At 43.6% G+C, this 17,657-nt stretch overlaps 1 protein-coding gene across 1 annotated transcript in view; it reads right to left on the bottom strand.

The window, feature by feature from the left end:
• The window catches only part of LOC104576198 (RNA-binding protein 44), a 32,975-nt gene extending 15,688 nt beyond the window's left edge, over positions 1 to 17,287 (bottom strand). The window contains exons 1-14 of the mRNA XM_088523797.1: positions 15,756 to 17,287; positions 15,606 to 15,646; positions 14,463 to 14,633; positions 13,746 to 13,932; positions 13,639 to 13,664; positions 12,944 to 13,016; positions 12,560 to 12,662; positions 12,135 to 12,260; positions 11,325 to 11,398; positions 11,166 to 11,239; positions 10,441 to 10,834; positions 9,462 to 9,607; positions 9,195 to 9,335; positions 4,351 to 4,484 (exon numbers count right to left, since the gene is read on the bottom strand). Coding sequence (XP_088379923.1) covers positions 4,351 to 4,484; positions 9,195 to 9,335; positions 9,462 to 9,607; positions 10,441 to 10,834; positions 11,166 to 11,239; positions 11,325 to 11,398; positions 12,135 to 12,260; positions 12,560 to 12,662; positions 12,944 to 13,016; positions 13,639 to 13,664; positions 13,746 to 13,932; positions 14,463 to 14,633; positions 15,606 to 15,646; positions 15,756 to 17,216 — 3,151 coding nt within the window. The 5' untranslated portion in view covers positions 17,217 to 17,287. The remainder of the gene's footprint in view (positions 1 to 4,350; positions 4,485 to 9,194; positions 9,336 to 9,461; positions 9,608 to 10,440; positions 10,835 to 11,165; positions 11,240 to 11,324; positions 11,399 to 12,134; positions 12,261 to 12,559; positions 12,663 to 12,943; positions 13,017 to 13,638; positions 13,665 to 13,745; positions 13,933 to 14,462; positions 14,634 to 15,605; positions 15,647 to 15,755) is intronic.
• Positions 17,288 to 17,657: the final 370 nt, after the last annotated feature.

Here is a 17,657-nt window from a genome sequence, read left to right as displayed (position 1 = left end):
ATCTATCCAAGCACAAACAGGCCTACATACTCCCCACACAGCTCTAAATGCTCCTCTCTCTGGAGTCCCTGTTATTTTCTAGCACCCTCCCTCCACGTAGGATCAAAGACTTTTACATTTCTGTATGCTGGGGAGGGGAAGGGTTGGAGAAAAACAGCTTTCTAAGCTAAGGGCAGCAAAATATCCATGGAACACCACACGAGCCTCAGCAGAGACAGACTTTGCAGCCAGTTGTGGAGGCAGAAGGAGCTCACTAATATCTAGCAATAACTCAGAACTTGCACGTTTGGCCTTCAAAGCTCTCACTCAATTCACTAGCGCGCCAGGGCTGATCCCTGGCCTTCTGAAGACATGAAACAGGCCAAGGGCATCATTAGGACCGCGAGAGCTCTGCTTTCATCATAGATCCCTGTATTTCTCTTTTCATTAGCCGCTCTCGACAGGGCCATTACACACACGAGATTACACGAGCAGTACTTAAGGGCTGTTTAATTCAACAGCGTTTTCAAGTTAATGGACACAGTTCAATTTTCCAAAGCCGAGAGGGCTCCGCGTGGGATCCCGCAGTCCACGTCCAGCCAAGCCAGCCCACGAGCCACTGGTTCCCACGTCAGCAGCACCGACATGGCAGCAGCCCTAAGCCGGGGGTCGTCATCCATCTCCCTTCCCTGTTACTTTTAGCACTACTCATCTCCCATTACTGACATTTGTGAGTCCAAAGAGTCAGCTGAGGAAATTCAAACATGTTCGACTACGGACAGGGAAGGCACTTACCCATGCCCATGCTGCAGAGACAACCCACCACCAGAACGCTTCCTCCTTCGCTGCAGATGCTGGAGACACGTGCTGGCGACCCAGGATTTAAGGTCGCTCCTTCCAGCAGCCCGGACGCGGGGAGCGGATGCCCGGTGCGATATAGATAGCGCTCGCAAAGCCCAGCCGCATTGGGTTTCATAGTGGCAAGGTTTATATGTACAGTTAAGACGATTTAAGCCACTTGGGAGACTGCAAGCTTTTCAAATCGATCCCTTTTCCTGTCACTTTGGAGCTCCTGAGTGGCACTGGCTGCACACAGCAGCACCTGCAGTTTCAGCTTTGCAAGGAGATAAGATTTGTCCTTTTAACACCACCACCACTTTCCACAGCCTGTGCATACGTGACGTGGGATAGCAGGAATTGATGCAACACTGAGGTTTTCCTGATGTTATTCACGACTGCGGGCATGACACTTTCCTCTCTCCTAAGAAAACAGCTGTTCCAAGCCAAAGGGAACAGACCCAGCAGAGCGGTTCGCTCCATGCAAGTGGAAATAGAGGAAGCAAAAGCAAAGGTGCACACATGGAGCAGCATCTCCAACGACATGACTGCTCCGCAAGCACCAGCCCAGCATGTGCAACCTGCCCAATCTCCCACCAAAAACCTCCTAGGAATCATGGCATGTTATTCCCGGCCCGCGGTTCCTTCAGTCCTGCCCTACAGTTTCTGCAGCGAATGGCAGTGGAAGCACTGGGACAAGCCCGGTTTTACCTCCCAAGGATTCGCTCTGCCCAGGATGCAGCTATCCCTCCTGTGCACTGAACGCGCTGGCGGGGGCTTCAGGACAGACGTTTCTCGTTGCCGCCTCTTGCTCAGGACTCGGCCATTGGCTGCAAAGTCACTTTGAGCTTGGGCAGCTCAAAGAGGCTTTTTTTGCATAGAAAGGAGGCCGAGCAGATCCTGCTGGGATGAGAGCCCCCAGGCCAGGGTGGATGGGGGAGTCAGAGTGTCCCTGTATTACCCTCTTGTGGCCCAGCCTACAAATGACTTTAGGAGGCAGCATCTGGTTTTGATATAACCGAGTCTGGCAGCTTTTGGTCACAGGCTCGGTCCTGCAAAGGCTCCTATTGGAGACGTGGAAGATACTTCAAATACCCCCAAGGTATTTTCAATGCCATCTAGGAATCTGTTCCTCCAGCAGCATTACAGTAGAGAAGGACAGCTTTCCCAAAACACTTCCATAGGCCAGGGGGTCCGTGTCGGGAACGCTTCCTTTCCCAAGGGATCTGCAGCAAGCGGGACACTATCTACAGGAACTGCGATGATGCCCCCGAAAGAAGCACAGCAGGGCCGCTCAGGGCTTGTCTGCCATCTCTGAGCTCCTTCCAGACACGAGCCGGCACAGCTATCAGCAGAGCCGTTTTATCCTGCTGCGCTCTCCGAATACATCAAAAAAGAAAAAAACAGAAAGGCACTAGACACAACACCTGCAACATCATCTCGACTTCTGGGCTTCCTCGGTTGTTACTTGCAAGGCGAAATGAAGGCAGCCACCTCCATGCATGGGGTTTTAAAGCAGAACAAAGCAAACGCTGTTTTTCCTAACAGTGCAGAATGTACTCAAAAAAAAAAAAAAAAAAAAAAAAAAAAAAAAACCACCAAAACCACATGCACAGAAGAGGGGACACAGTGAAAGACAAACGTCTGTGCGGCTCAGCACCACAATCAGGTGCCATCCATTGCAGGTGTTGCACAGAGGGAGCCTCCCGCTGCAGCAGGCTCCCGGGAAGGCAAGGATGCCGTGCGCAGCGCCGCGCTCCTGCTCCCCAGCACCCTGGCCGCGTGCGGCGCTGCCCTCGCTGGCCCCTTCGCACCAGGCACTGGGAGAGCCAAGAGCCTGGAGGGAAGCGGGGCAGGGGAGGAGAAGGGAGGCTGCGCGAGAGCACTCAGTGCCCCCACAGCGCGCTCGGGGTGCTGGCACAAGCTGTCCCAGGGCACAGCTCACCTCGCGTTTTGCCTGTCCGGAGAAGTGACATGAGGCGCCGCAAAGGTCGGGACAGGCGGCTTTGGTCTCCGGGCACGTTTGACTCCGCGCTAAGGGCGCTGCAGCCCGTCGCTCTGCAGCAGGCTGCCCACCTCCGGGAAGCTGCTGGCTGCAGGACCATCCTCATCAGCGAGATAATCCCGGGCAATGTGCAACTCGCATGCTCCACTCACAGCCCAAAAAAGCAGCCCACAACAACATACACCCATCCCCAGGGCCTAAGGTCTCCTTGGGAGGTAAGAAAGAACGAGGGGCCAGAGGATTTGGGAGATTACGCTCTTCTTAAACAGTTGAAATAATTCCCGACCTGACTCCTTATTCCCTTTTTTTTTTTTTTCTTTTTTTTAGCAGATCATTATAGTATTTAATTTGATCTGCTTGCACAAGAAACACAGAGGCAGCCCCCTCCCTGCTGCTTCCACGGAAGACATCGTCGGATGCAGATTTCCAGTGTCACTGCAAAGAAAGCAAGTGCAAAGGGACTAGCAAAGCAACACAGAGAGAGATGCGAGATAATCAACATTTGGTCATTCCTGGCACTAACAGTAGCCCCCTCGAGCGCTCCCTGCTCCATAGGTTTCTGGACAGGACTAGTTACTGTTTCGTGGGACATGGGGGGCATTCTCTGCACAGAGACATAGAGAATGTGCTCCAGCTGTGCTGTCTTCAGTTTCCCTGTGAACAATCCCAAACTGAGAAACAGTAAATAGTTAATTATGTTGCACAGAGAACCACTATACGCAGCAAGGTTCAATACATTATTTATCAAAGTTGAGAGCAGAGAAAGGGCACAGAGCTCTGTCAGGAGGAGAAAGAAAAGAAGTCTAAGTTTCCTCGGCAAGTACTTTGGTTTCAGGCAGGATCAGTGTTACAGTAATGGTAAGTGGTCTCCCTTTTAAGATTTAGGCAATCTTAAGTAAATTCACCCCTTATCCTGAGTACTACGAGCGCAGGATCCGGGCTTTCCACTGCATGCATTCTGACAGCTATGTTACAAGAACGCAAGTTTCTACCTGTTGCACCCGAAATCCCACAGACATCATGGAACGCCACAGCAAGGGGCTATATGTGAAATTAACTGCACAGGCAGAGCATTTCCAAAGCAATTTTAAAGTTGAACCAACAGGAAAACCCAGGAGTGTCCTGGGGGACAGAAACTTCCCCAATGGAGAACAAACCCCTCCAGCTGTGTCCTCTGCACCACATGTCTAGGTCAGGAATCACGGGGAGCACTAAGGCAGTGATGAACCTGACTCTGGGAGGAAGCGGTAGAGGTGATCTGCTAAAGCCAGCGTTGTTCACAAATCCAGGTTATCCTAAAGAACAGCACACGCAGGGCGCTGTTTCAGACAGCAGCATCAGGGGCACGTTCAGAGGCCACCTGTGACTTTCTACGATTTCCCAGTGCGTTGCACCGAGCTCTGCTCTTAATCCTCCCCCCTCCCCGCTTTGGGGGCGCCTCAGGAACCCTCCGGCGGGGCTCTGCGGCGGTCGCCGGGCTCCTTGCGGCGGCCCCGCTCCCGGGCGCTCCGCGGCCGCCCCGCACTCACCCAGCACGAAGCAGAGGAAGCGCCGCGGCAGCAGCGCCATCCGCAGCGCCGGGGCCGCCGCGGGCCGCCCGCAGCCCATGCGCAGGGCGCGGGGGCCGCCGCCTCGTGCGCCCTCAGCGCGGCCCGGCCCGGCGGAGCGCAGCGAGCGGCGCCGCCCGGGGGCGGCAGCGGCGCCGGCACCGCCCCCCGCCCCGGCCCCGCGCCCGGCGGTGGCTCCCGCCTCAGCGCGGCGGCACCTGCGGGGCGGCCCTGCCCGCCGCCTCCTTCGCTTCGCTCGGGCGCTGCAGAGCTCGCGGCGGCGGCTGGGCAGGCACGGAGGGACGGGAGCGGGAGTTTCCCCGAGCGAAGCGCCGGAACTCCTCGCTCCTCTCGCGCTACGGCACTGCCTCAGGGGAGCGCGACGAGGAAAGCCGCGTGCTCGCTTGCTCCTAGACAGCGCTGCTGGAGGTAATGCAATGTTTTAGAAGAAAAAAAGGTCGTGTACACAGCACGTCCGTGTGCATTCCTTTGAGCGGAAAGGCGCAACCGAGCGCGCACAGCTCCACCTGCAGCTCGGCGCGGCGGGGCCCGGCCGCGGCCAGCAGCGGGAGGACGCGTCCTCCTGGGCACGCAGGGCAGCCCGCGCCGGAGCACGGCTCGTGTCCTGCTGCTCCCCAGCACGCCCCTGCCTTGCCCTCATTGCAACGTGGGGCTCCCGTGCCGCCACACCAGCGCTGGGGCAGCAGGAAGAGCTGCGGGTCCATTAGAGAATCCAGGCTGGGCGCAGGAAGGGCAGCGCTGGCTGGTAGGTACAGAGGAGAGCAGAGCTAGCGCTGTTCTTACCCCGCTATGAACAAGGGAAACATAAAAATTAAAAAGAAAACAGAGCTGAGGCCCGAAGTGCAGCCTCGAGACCACATTTACAGTACAAGCTGCCAAACACAAGACCAGGTTGTGAGCACAGGGTCTGCACTAGGGGCGAGGAAGATGATGAAACTTGAGAACAGCAAAGCAAAAGGACAACTTTTTTGAAGAAGGAACTCTAACTTTTATTCACAAATGAACCATTTCCAGCAGAAAACATGGCCAGCATCAAGCCAGGTGTAACCATGGGACACAGCTGGGTAGCTGCAATGCACCCTCCGACAGGGTAGCACGTGCCTAGCAGGGCTGGTCGTGCCCTTACCAGACACTTCCACTCCGGCTACCTTCTTTTGCCAGGAGAGGATTTAAAAGCTACACCCCACCTGCATGGTGGCCTCTCACACACAAATAGACTGGGATCTCCCATCTCTTCCCCCAGTCAACTTAGCACCTCAAACCAAGTTTCCAACAAACCAGGCGAGGTAAAAATATGAAAAATAAACAAAAAATCCCAAATCCATATTCTGAAAAGACAGTCTAAGGTTGAACATCACTCAGCAGGAATTATTTGGCCATTTGGCTCCAAAGCACATAGCGGAAGTGCCAAGTGGAAATGGATACAAGAGCACCCTGCTCCCAAGTATCTGCTGCTGTTGTAACACTGTGGTTAGATGACAAATTCCACAAGTACAGAAGCACCAAAGCTGAGTTCTTCCAAAATAAAACCTCCTTTAACTCTCTTCTTGGCCTTGTATTAAAAGAATGCATGAATTTTCTACAAACCAATCAGAATGGGATGATCTAAGAAGAACTTCAGTGTGTTAGCAATTTATTAAATGTGTAGCACTTCAAACCATCTTATCAACTACCCTAATGCCTAAAACTGAGGCGCGTATAAGAATTACAGGGGTTGTGTATTTCAGTGATAACCAGGCACAGAAATGTGCTTCCAGTTTACACTGAAATGTACTTTTAATTATCCTACTCAGAGAAGCCTTTTGTTGAATACTTGAGAACTACAGGTGGAGAACAAAACACTGGGAAGCACCATTTAAGATCTGCATATACAGAAAAACACCCCGAAACACTTCTAAACTGATCTTCAAGCTATTTTGTCTTGGATAAGGCACATTTTCATTAAGTTCCACTGAAATAAAACAGGCAAGCAGGACAATATGCTCTTGGAACAAGCTAGAGTATAGGACTGGCAAAAATCTTCCAAGTGAGACGATCGATTCTTCATTATCAGAAAATTGCCTTAAAGACAGACAAACAAACAGACAGAAGTAGGTAAATTTAGCATGCATGCACCTAAACTGAAAGCAAAGGATCATAAATTTAGTGCCACTAGAAGCTATGACAGTTTTGCTATAGAGTTTGGAGGAAGCCTTTATGTAGAAGCAGCTTCCTAGCTTCAAGGACCACACAAAAGATGTCATCGGCAGGAAGACAATCTTTGTGTAACAAATGATATAGCCAGTCTTAAAAAAAGAATAAAATACAAAGTTTTAGAAATTCTTTCCTAATAACTAGTTTCTAGTATATAAGTTTCTCTCCAAGTTTTATAAACTACAGTCTTAAAACTATTGGGGAGACAACTGAACCAGCAGCGGACGGATTTGGGCTGAACAGAGTTTCAGGATCATTAGGAATGCCTGATGGATATAATTCAAATAACACATACTTGTCAAAAGACACTGTACAGCTTCAAAAAGCCTGAACTACACACAAACCACAATTACTATCAAATAAGTTGGACCAGAATCATCCTAAGTATTTTACTTGCATGTTTATAGCTCTTCTGTTACTAATGACTTGGCTATTGAACAGTTGCCTCATTATGAAAACAAAAATTGTTCTAGACAATCTCTCTTGAGCAAAACAGGAGACCAGAAACACTACTATAAAAGTAATTACGATTGTAAAGCACTCATGGTATTTTAAAATCATTTGACAAGTAGAACACATTTGAGAGGTATGGAAAGGTATGAAATCCTGTCAAAGTAAATCAGTAGATCACTATGAAGACTTTTTTTTTTAAATATTGTTTTGCTTCAGAAGAAGCCTCAGTTTACAAATGCCAAACTAAGCAATGCGTGTTCCATCAGTCATTTCAAAAGGAACTCAGCCAAACACGCATATTACCGAGGAGTCTTTTACCCTCACCGTAGGAGGTATAATTTCATGCAGATTCAAAATCCTATCAAATGCCTCTGTGTTCAGCACTTAATCTACCTTCAGTCATTCTCAAGGACTTTTCTGATTCCTAATACTCCTTCCTAGAGCAAGAACCAGGTCAAGAACTAATACCCAAGAATGGCTTGTAAGCATTTATCTGTATTGTATTGTCGATGCATCTGTGGAAGCACTTCTACTTCACCCAACTGAGCAGGATCTATTGATGTTAGTTTTAGTATTTAACACACGGTCCTGTTCAAGTTAAGGCCCTGTTGTAGTTACTTGCCCGCTACTATCACGTGTACAGAAACACCTGACCTGGAGAGTTTAGTCTGATAAGCAACATGCAAAGGGTAGTAAAGATCCTTACACTTTTCCAGCTATCAGCATAAATATTACTGGTCTGGTAATTAAATGAGTATCTCTTCTTGCTAGTATTCCACACTTACCCAAAGTGACTCCTTGATATCCTTGAGATCGAAATCGAAGCATGAAGAATTTGGTGAAGTTTGGGAAAAAAGCACCACAAAGTAACAAAAATCATGCAATTTGATAGAGTCCAGTGTTTGGGGGGCTCAAGAGGAGCATTTCTAAGAATGCATGGAACAACACAGGAACCCTGTCTGTGGCACTGCTAGCAGCCCCAAAGCAAGCAGAACTTGAAGCTTAGTGGAAGACTGGAACAAGTGCCAACTCAAAGACTTTTCCTACAGGAGGCTACATACCTCTCCAGAATGCTGGGCTGAGTGGGGTTTTTTTTTGGGGTTATGCTTATTTTTGGAGGGACTTATCTCACCCATTAAATTTACAGCTGTAATGCTCTGCCAGGGAGATGCCCCCCAGTTCACTTCTACCCAAACTTCTTTTTTTTTTTTTCCCATTTCTAATGATTGCTCTGAGTGAGATGGCAGATGAGATCTAGCAGTTCCTTCTTACTTATTCCGCCCTCAGTACTAGCTGCACAATCCCTCCTCTTCCCATGCCGACACCTGACTTCTCACTGCAACAACTCAACCCAAAAGATTAACTCAACGGGGAAGGAAGGAAAAACAAACAGCCAGCAATCCTCCCTAAGCCCCAATCGGCCCCTAAGCTTAAGCTCTTGCTCCGCCTGCTGCCCCAGCACCATCCTGGCTCTCTAGCTCCAGTGACCATCCAAGGCCCCTCAAGAAGCCAATCCGGCTCACTGTGCCAGAGGAGAGCTACTCATGGTGGCCACAGTCATTCTCTGGGAGAGAAAGCAGGACCTTTCCTTTCGGCAGAGGCCAATCGGATTGTCAACCTTTAGGGTAACCTATTATATTGGGGACCAAGGCAATGGAGCATGGAAGACACTTTCAACTAAAAAAGCTGTGAAAGACATACAATTATAGCCTGGAACTGACAATCCAATCCCATACTTCTGGCATAAATCTTTCAAAACTGAGCCTCTTCTGAGATTACTTTATGAAATGCTATGACATAAACTGACCATTAGATGTCACCTTTGTCCAGAATACTTACGAACATGTAGTCTGTGATTTCAGCGCTGTTAAAATTAAACAGTTCTCCACTGATAATCAATAGAATAATTTGTAAAATAGAAGCCTCAGTATTCCAAATTTTATAAAACACGTTTTATACGGGACAGAGCTATAAACCTCATCTGTTTCTGCAAAACTTAATGTTAATGATCCTCAGAAATCCTTCAGTAGATTAATTTAGTTACTCCTGCACACACAAAGCTTATAATTACTAATCTAGTCAGAACATACAGCTAGACAAATCAATGTGTTTTCTTATCAACATATTGAACATAACAGGCTAGAATACTCACTTATATTTATTCCTTTTTCCCTCCACTCTTGGGCATGGATTTTCTTAGAATGAGAGAGGTCCTTTTCACAATAGAGTTTATGGACAAGCCACTGAGAATACCTTTATTGTTTGTTCTCACCTGCAGCAGAGCATCTATAATTTTCTCCCTATGTAAATAAGAGAATTAACGGTTACATCACAGCATCTGCAACACATTTAGCTCAACTGAGCTACCATGAATACTGAATCCATTATAATAAACCAGGAAAGAAATAAAACCTGAACACTCTTACCTGCTAGTCTCTGGATGAATTTCTTGAAGTTTCTTCATTAACTTGGTAAAGCTGCTCAGGTTCAATGTATTAGGAGGAATAAAGGTATCAAGTGCATCAGGGAAATAAAGAGCAGATGTTTTCTGGAGAGAATTCTCTTCAGTCTTCTAGAAATGCATCAGAATAATCACAAAGTGAATGGGTTAAAAATACTGTACAGAAAAAATGGCATACCCTTGCTACTTATGTTGCTGTTATGGAAAAAGAACGGAACAGACATAAATACAGCCTAAGATTGATACTAAGTGGTTGTGCAAAGACTACTTATATTTTCAGTTCTATAAATTAGCAATAGAACAATTACATATGTTTGTATGTAACTGGCAGATTAAGTCAGAATATATCTACTGCTCAGAAAATACAACATAGCAGAGATGACAGTATTAATGTATCTAAACTGTATCTCCTAGAAAACTAGGACTTCAAAATTAAAAATGAAAAGTTACAAATCCATACAGCTTATTAGAGCACCAATTTTTTAATTTTGCCTCATCTATCAAGAGCAAACCTAAGTGAATATAATATGTATTTATATAAAGAATACTTAAGGTTGTACTTAAGAGTTTCCCCTTCAACATCTCAGCATCTTTCTGGTATGAAATCACAAGACATTCACATAGAGACAAACATTAACAGTGAAAAGAAAAAGAAAAAAAAAAGGCAAGAAGAAAAAATCAGAAAAATCCAGTATAAATAAAACTGGGTTCCCGACTGGCTTACAACATACAAGAAGAGAATATAACCTGATGCAGGAGCAAAGGAATGATGCCCTCACTCTTCTGCAGCATGCCAAAAATCTATTATTGCCCCTTAACATGTTTTGCTAACCTACCGTCATTCCAACATATATTAAATACAACATCTTGTGGAACAAATAGTTGCTTCAATTTTTAAGGCTCCTAATCTGCTACGTAAGGGAACCTTAGTAATAATCACTCACCTTTTGATTTACTCCAACCAAAGACTGTTCTGAGCCTTCAGTAGATGATTTCGCATCAAGCTGCTTCATTTTTGAAGAGGCTGGTGAACAGTGAGTAATTTTTGAAGAAGTTGTAGAAAGGAGCAGCACCTTCTCAGAAGCAGAGGTGGTGGCTGGTGCTTTCACAGAGTTGGAAGCTGAAGTGAATGTTTTATCTTGAACACTCTTTTGAGAGTTAATGGATTGGATTTCATACCAAAACTTAGTCAAAAGGTTCTGAAAAACTGAAGCTCTGTTCCCCGATGCATTTTTTACAAGTTCAACGCTTACTGTCTTTCCTTTGATTTCTTTCCTATTCATTTCTTCTACAGCTAACTTGGCTTTATTAGCGTCTTTAAAGCAAAGAAATGCATATCTAAGATGTAAAATAAAGAAATTTTAGGTAAAACATCTTAAATTACTATACGATGTTGATAAGAGCATTGATACTATCAAGAGGATCACATTGTGGCTCATCTTTTGAATCTTAACTGGTATTTTTCAATCAAACCTCAGCAGAAAATTTCAGACTGCCCAACTTGAAGAAAATACCAGTTGCCTGGAATTACAAGTCTTCATCGAATAAACTCTTATCTACATGAAGTGCAAAATAAAAACACACTAATGCACAACTCCCTCCTCTCTCCCCTATTCACTTATTTTGACAGTAAAAAAATATGAAAGAAATGAAACATCTATTAACATACCTGTAGTCAGAAGAATCCACACAGATAAGAATGTTATTAACTTCGTATTTCTGGAAATATGATCTTAAATCACCCTACAACAGATGAGCATATTTAGTTGTGAAATATAGTGTAAAATAGTTCACAAGACAAATAAACGGGAAGAAAGAGCAGATGTACCTCTGACACCGAAGAACTTAAGCCTCCAACAAGAATAAAAAAAACCTCACTGGCATTCTCCATTATCTTCATTTCTGAAAATTAACACATGAAAACGAAGTATTACTGGCTACTACTGTTTCAGCTGAAGCTAACATCTTCTCTGTAAATTTTTGAAGACATGTAGATAGAAAAAAATCTCTAAAAAAACCTAAATGAATGAATAGTATTTTTAAAAAGAAAAAAGGTAGTGCCATGAGAAATAGAAATCTGTTTCCCATGTGTATTTTACAATGTCTGATAAAGAATCATCTGCTCTTTTTAGCTTTCTCTTCAAGGTGGGTCTTTCAGACATATAGTTTCACATAATTTGCTGGAAAATGTCTTTCAATACCTTTAAAACAGTGTCTAGAAAACAAAGCATTCAGTATTCAGAAGGGAAGGAGAATTAAAAACAATTCTTCCACATACTGTAGAAGAGGTCAGCATCGTAACTACAATCAGAGACCCTGCTTTATACTAACGGGTGCCAACCCTGAAGCTGGATTAGGGTATCGAGAAACTCATCCTGGCACACACGCACTCTCAGATTTCTACGTACTTGGACTTCTAACCATGTCACCTGGGACCTGGATTTCAGAACATGTACCATTACATCCCAAATAACTCTTATATAGAAGTCAAAGGAAACAAAGAGGAGGAGCAGAGAAAAAGATTTCCAACTACACGATTGGCTATATTTTTCCAGGTTTAGTTATGTTTTAGAAGAACACAGAATATCCAAATAATAAATACCTATTAGATATGCCATCTTAAAGCATGTGAACTCACCTCTTGGACTATCTGTGTCTTGTTTTTCTTGTTGTTTTTCATCAAATGTCGCTGAAAAATCAGTTGCTGCCAAGTTCTCTTTAGCATCAAACCAATATTCATTCATTTCTTCATTTTTTCTACACTCTTGAGAGTTAAAATAAATTTCAGTGTGTAAAAATTCAAACCATGGTATCCAATATGAATAAGTATTGAGTTTCTGCTCTGAGTATTTAAGAAAGTTCCAGCTGTGCAGTTTACAACTTCTCAATTCTGATTTAAGCCACATGATTTTTTTCAATAAACTAGAATATACAGCTGATGCAAAATGAAGTGTTTCATCAGAGAAAGCACAAGAGCATTGTATATATATTTTATTCACAATTTCATTTTTAACAGCTTAGCTAACACATAATATAGTATTTGGATTAGAAGCAGCCACTTACCATATTCAACATCCTGATCTTTATGGTAGTCTTCAAATGTCTTGGAAGTAGTAGAGTGTCTGGGCTGAGTGCCACTAGTTAAATGTACTGTCTGAGGATTGTCCTACAAACATGTTTAAGTTATCTTATAGTGCTTGCATGTCTTTTTTTTTTAATGTTTCAGAATATCAATCAATTAAAAAGTACATTTTAAAAAGTTAACCTATGTATCCTGTTTGCAAATTCCCAACTTATTTTATTTTGAAAGGTCAGAATTCTGGTCACAACAGATGCATTTGCTATTACTGGCAGATAATGTTAGCTTGAATTATGAAGAACGCGATTGTATTTGCAATTACCTATCTAAAGGTAGTACAGAAAACTCAGTAAAGAAGAAGTCCCTACCACATTGACAGAAGTTTTCATTTCTTGCAGTTTTGATTCTTCAGAGTCTGTTTTTCTCTCACCTGAAGTGGAACTAAAAGAAGATCCGAGAATATAATACAAAATATGGCATCATAATCTTTAATTCTACAATGACACTGACTCCTATATAGTATTATCTTAAATATATCTAGTTACAGAAAAATTGGAAGAGCCCACAGTAGCATACATTGGATGTGCTTAATAAATCTTAGCCTGCAAAGAGAATTGGAATTTATATATTGTATTTTGTAATAGCACTGGTTGCAACCTGAAACTTAAAATAACGATATAGGTTTGCGTTGCATTGTTTTCCTGTTATATTTAGTGTGTGTTTTGTTTTGTTTTTTTTTAAAGACAGCTATCACAGAGTAGAGGTTAGAGAAAGGTGTTAAAACTGAAAGTAATGGAGGCGCAAAGCAAGCTGTAAATTGGAAATACTTGCTGTAAAGACACTAGGATACAAATACAGCTCCATAGTTTACCCATCAGAATGCTACGGAGTGAGATTTCTTAAAAATGGAATCACTGTGTGCAAAATACCACGCCAGGCTTTCGGCTGATCAATTTGGAGCGACAGCATACAGTCTGAAAAAACTCTCAAGTTTAACATCTTTGAACACTTGCACCACATTTTTTTTTAGCTATAATATATAACATACTTCCACACTACTTACTCATGAAAAAGATCCACTCTGTACGCCTGTTCAAAAAGAAAAGACTTGCTTTAACTTGCTGGTTAATTTATATTAAAAACAAAACAAAAAAGTGTTTTTAAAATTACCTTGCCTGGTACATAAGAAGAAAAGAGTGTGAACAATCTTGTCTCAACTGATAGAGAGGGAAGTGCACTTAATGGTACTCCCATTTCTATTTTCTTTTTCATAGTCTCGTAGCTCTTTTTTAGCTCTTCCAAAACCGACAGGAGAGATGCATTTAATTCTGTGTCAGCTAAACCATTTTTAATACATCTGTTAAAATATGCATAAAAAGATCAACTAAGCCAGACATGTCATTTGCTTTACTGCTTCCAGAGTTATTTAAACATTTTGCAGCGCTTAAAAGATTTTTTTAAAATAGGTATCAATATCCCTGTTCATATTGATAACTATTGCCTACAGACATTGGCTTCTTTTTAACTGCATTCCTAATGTTTTATGGACTCAGCCATGGAAGTCATTCATGAACTGTATTAAGAGTCTGATTGTTACAGTATTTGGAAGAAGCTTGAACTACCTTTCCCTCCTCCCTAGGGCAGAGCAGTATTGCTTACCATATCTTAGCAAACTGAACACTGTAAAAACTAAGATTTTTCTAAGTTTTGAAAGAACATTAGCTCACATGCCTAACATGCCCATTTATTCTTCAGAGACAGCTCCTTTCACAGTCTCACATGCCTCTTAAACACTTTGCTAAACAATTGCTATGGAGCAGACACTAAGATACTTTCTGAATTAGTTGATGTACTTAATTTCATTTAAAAGGACACTAACGTACATACCTATAAAAACCTTTTTCTTCCTCCGACATCAGTTTGTTAATCTCATAGCAGTGATGGCAACACATCTGATAATGCATATTTAGAACCTGCAATTCTGCTTGAACAGCTCTCCACAGTAATTTTCTGCAGCAGATCGAGTCCTTCAAAGATTGCTTCTCAAGGTGTAGAGGCCTTTAAAGTAATAATAATCTTGAAGAACATAAATTGAATCAATTTATGTTATATTTTGAAATAGTAGCTTTCCAGAAGCTATTTCTGATATATTTCAAGGAGAAAGGAAAAAAAAAATGAATACTCTGTCTGTCAGAAAGACACAAGCACTTTACTATAGCCAGTGGAACACCTTTCACTTTACTGCTCCCACTTCGAAAACATTTCTTACGCCCGGTCAGAAATATGCCTGACAGTAACTTCTGCCTCCTGTGCTTCCACCATGCACCTCCGCAAAGGAGCCCCCTACATCTTCTCTATCACCCATCACCAGACAGCTAAAGACTGCAGTTTGCTTCCCCACATTCCCGGGATCCCCTGCTCCAGGCTGAACAACCCCATATCCCTCCGTCTTTCCGCAGCCAACGCATACTCCAGCTCTTCTGTCCATCTCAGCACCCTCCACCAGGGTTTATTCAGTTTACCAATTTTTCTTGCATTAAAAGGCCCAAGACTGGAGAAAGTTTTCCAGCTGCCACCTCGTGAGCACCTAAGTGAGATGAACCACCACTTCACCCAACCCGCTGGCTGCACTTTTGTCCATGCAGCCCAGCATGTGGTCTCCTTCCTGGATACACAGGCGCACGGCTGAATTATACTCAACTTTCTGTTCAGCAGGATGCCAGGCCCTTTTCTGCAAATCTTCTTCGCGGCCAGCTGAGCCCTTCCAGTCGAAAGGCAGTTTCGGCAATCGTGCCCTCCTGCTGCAAGGCTACACTTATCTTTGCCGAACTTCATGAGGTCTCTACCAGCTCGTTCATCTGGTTTGCCCAGGTCCTCCGAAAGGCAGCCCTACCCACCAGCACATGAGCTGCTCCCCAGCCATCTCCTGTATCAGCTTTGCTAAGTAGTGCACAGCTTTTCAACTACGAAGAATGTAAAAAATCTTACAAAGTATTTGTCAGTCTGAAACAAGAACAGCCCCTGACTCACCTGGCAGTGCTACACGGCTCATTTCGTGATTCCCATGGATCCTGGACAGAAACATTAAAAAGTCACAAATCAACATCTGTAAAGACATTTCAAGCAACACAGAGATGGGGAAAAGTTTTATACATTGAAATTACTATTTTTTAAAGTTACCTGAATTTGTGAAGTCTCAGCTGCTGCAGTATTGCCATCTAAATGTTTGCCCAATATGTCAGCAAACTGTGGCCAAGTTTCTTCTGTACTATCAGATACCCAAGACCAGTCAGTATTGCAAGCAACATCTGCACAGACTTCACGGCGCCACTCCACGGGTCTGGATTTGTTCATCATTGTTATATCTGTGTTAACAGCCCTGGAGACCAGACAAACCTGGGCATTGGTAGCTCTGCTGGTTGTAAAGCAAGCTCTAAAATCTGAACTTGCATCAACAGTCTGGTTAACGGTAACTTTAGAGTCACTGGTAACACTATCCAAGCTTGCAAGCCGCTCTAGTTCTGGCTTCAGATACCTCACGTTGCCACCAGATTTGTCAACAGCTTCCAGCCCAAACAAGGGATTTTCTCCAGCATCAGTTTCAGGGACTGGACACCAAGTTTCAGCTCCCTGCTGAGTGCAGCCAACACAGCTGGTACCAAGCGCACACGCAATGGATTCATCACATCTGCGAGGATTAATCTCACCTGCACTTCTGCAAAATTGCGTGGCTATTGCAGGGAACTCTTCTTGCTTCACGGCGATGCTGTGAACATGTCTATCCTTTTTTTCCACTGTTTCTTCATTTACAGCTATTTTGGTCAATTGTGTGCCATCAATCAAAGAACTGTCTTTCATCTTTTCATTTTCTAAACTGCCATGTATAAACACATTCGGATAAGTCCTTTCTTCACTCCCACAAGTATGAATTTCAAGTGTATTTTCATAAAGAACACTATGATACTCTGTTAGCTCTTCTTCACAATCACAACTCATGTCTTTGCACATTGGCAGGGACAGACAGTCCTGAAGTTCTTGGGGAAGTTCTGGAACAGCTGCTTCTATGCAGTATTTACAGGTAGAACAACCTTCCAGTATGTTAACAAGATCCTGCTCCTTTCTAATCCCGTTTCCTGGAACTTCATGAACTGGATCTACTAACTGTAAAGTTTCAATTCCTACAGTTTTCATTTGCTTACAAAACTCGCTTGAGCTATTCCTATCATAATAATCTTGCTCGTCACTACTGACATACTCCAGCTGTGAATCCTCACTTAAATCACTTTGTCTGTAACCATCACCAACCCTGCAAACAAAATGCTTATCGTTGCATGCCCTTCCTGGCATATCAGCCTCTTTCTCCCTTTCATATCCACATGCACAGCAAATCGTTGCTCTCTCTTCATTATACATTTCAAGATCTTCATCTAAAGATGATGCTAGATAAGGTAAACTTTCCTCTGACAACTTTAATTCTGAGACGTTTACAGAACATGCCTGGCCAAAACCAGAGCAGTTAACTTCTGCTGCAAGGTCTCTGATGACAGTGTGCTCAACTTTCTCAGAATAGGAGAGAAGATGGGAGGTCTGAACAAAGAGCTCCGGTTTGCTTTTAACGCTGCTGTTCTTTTCCAGTTCCATGGTGTAAATACTTATGTATTCCTCAAAAGTAATCCCCACAAAAAACTTAACTCAATTTCATGGTAATCCCTCAAAGTAACCTGCGGCTCTTCTCCTGAAGTTTTTTTTCACCTTAATACAAATAGAAAAAGTTCAAGTTACTCTGTCACATACAGAGGCTCAGCAATGCCTAAAATAATGTATGTTTATTTAATTATCTTTAAGTATCTAAACTTTTGTATTCTACTTCAGAAACTAGGAACTACATGGTGTATTGTCAAAGTCTAACAGCCCAAGTAAGCCTCTTAAAAGTTGCCATTCTTTCCTGATTGATTCTAATTAATGGAGTAAAGGTGTCCTCAGAGACCAACCAATTCTGTTTTCTTAAGGGCTTGGGAAAAAGACTCCAACCTCTTAATGACAGAGTATTTCTTGGCTGAATCATCAAAATCACAGCTGATA

The sequence above is a fragment of the Tinamus guttatus genome, unplaced genomic scaffold (assembly GCF_059628265.1).
Source record: "Tinamus guttatus ecotype Peru unplaced genomic scaffold, ASM5962826v1 Tinamus_guttatus_pri_ptg000197l, whole genome shotgun sequence".
Taxonomy (NCBI): Eukaryota; Metazoa; Chordata; class Aves; order Tinamiformes; family Tinamidae; genus Tinamus; species Tinamus guttatus.
This window is presented reverse-complemented; position numbering and strand designations above follow the sequence as displayed.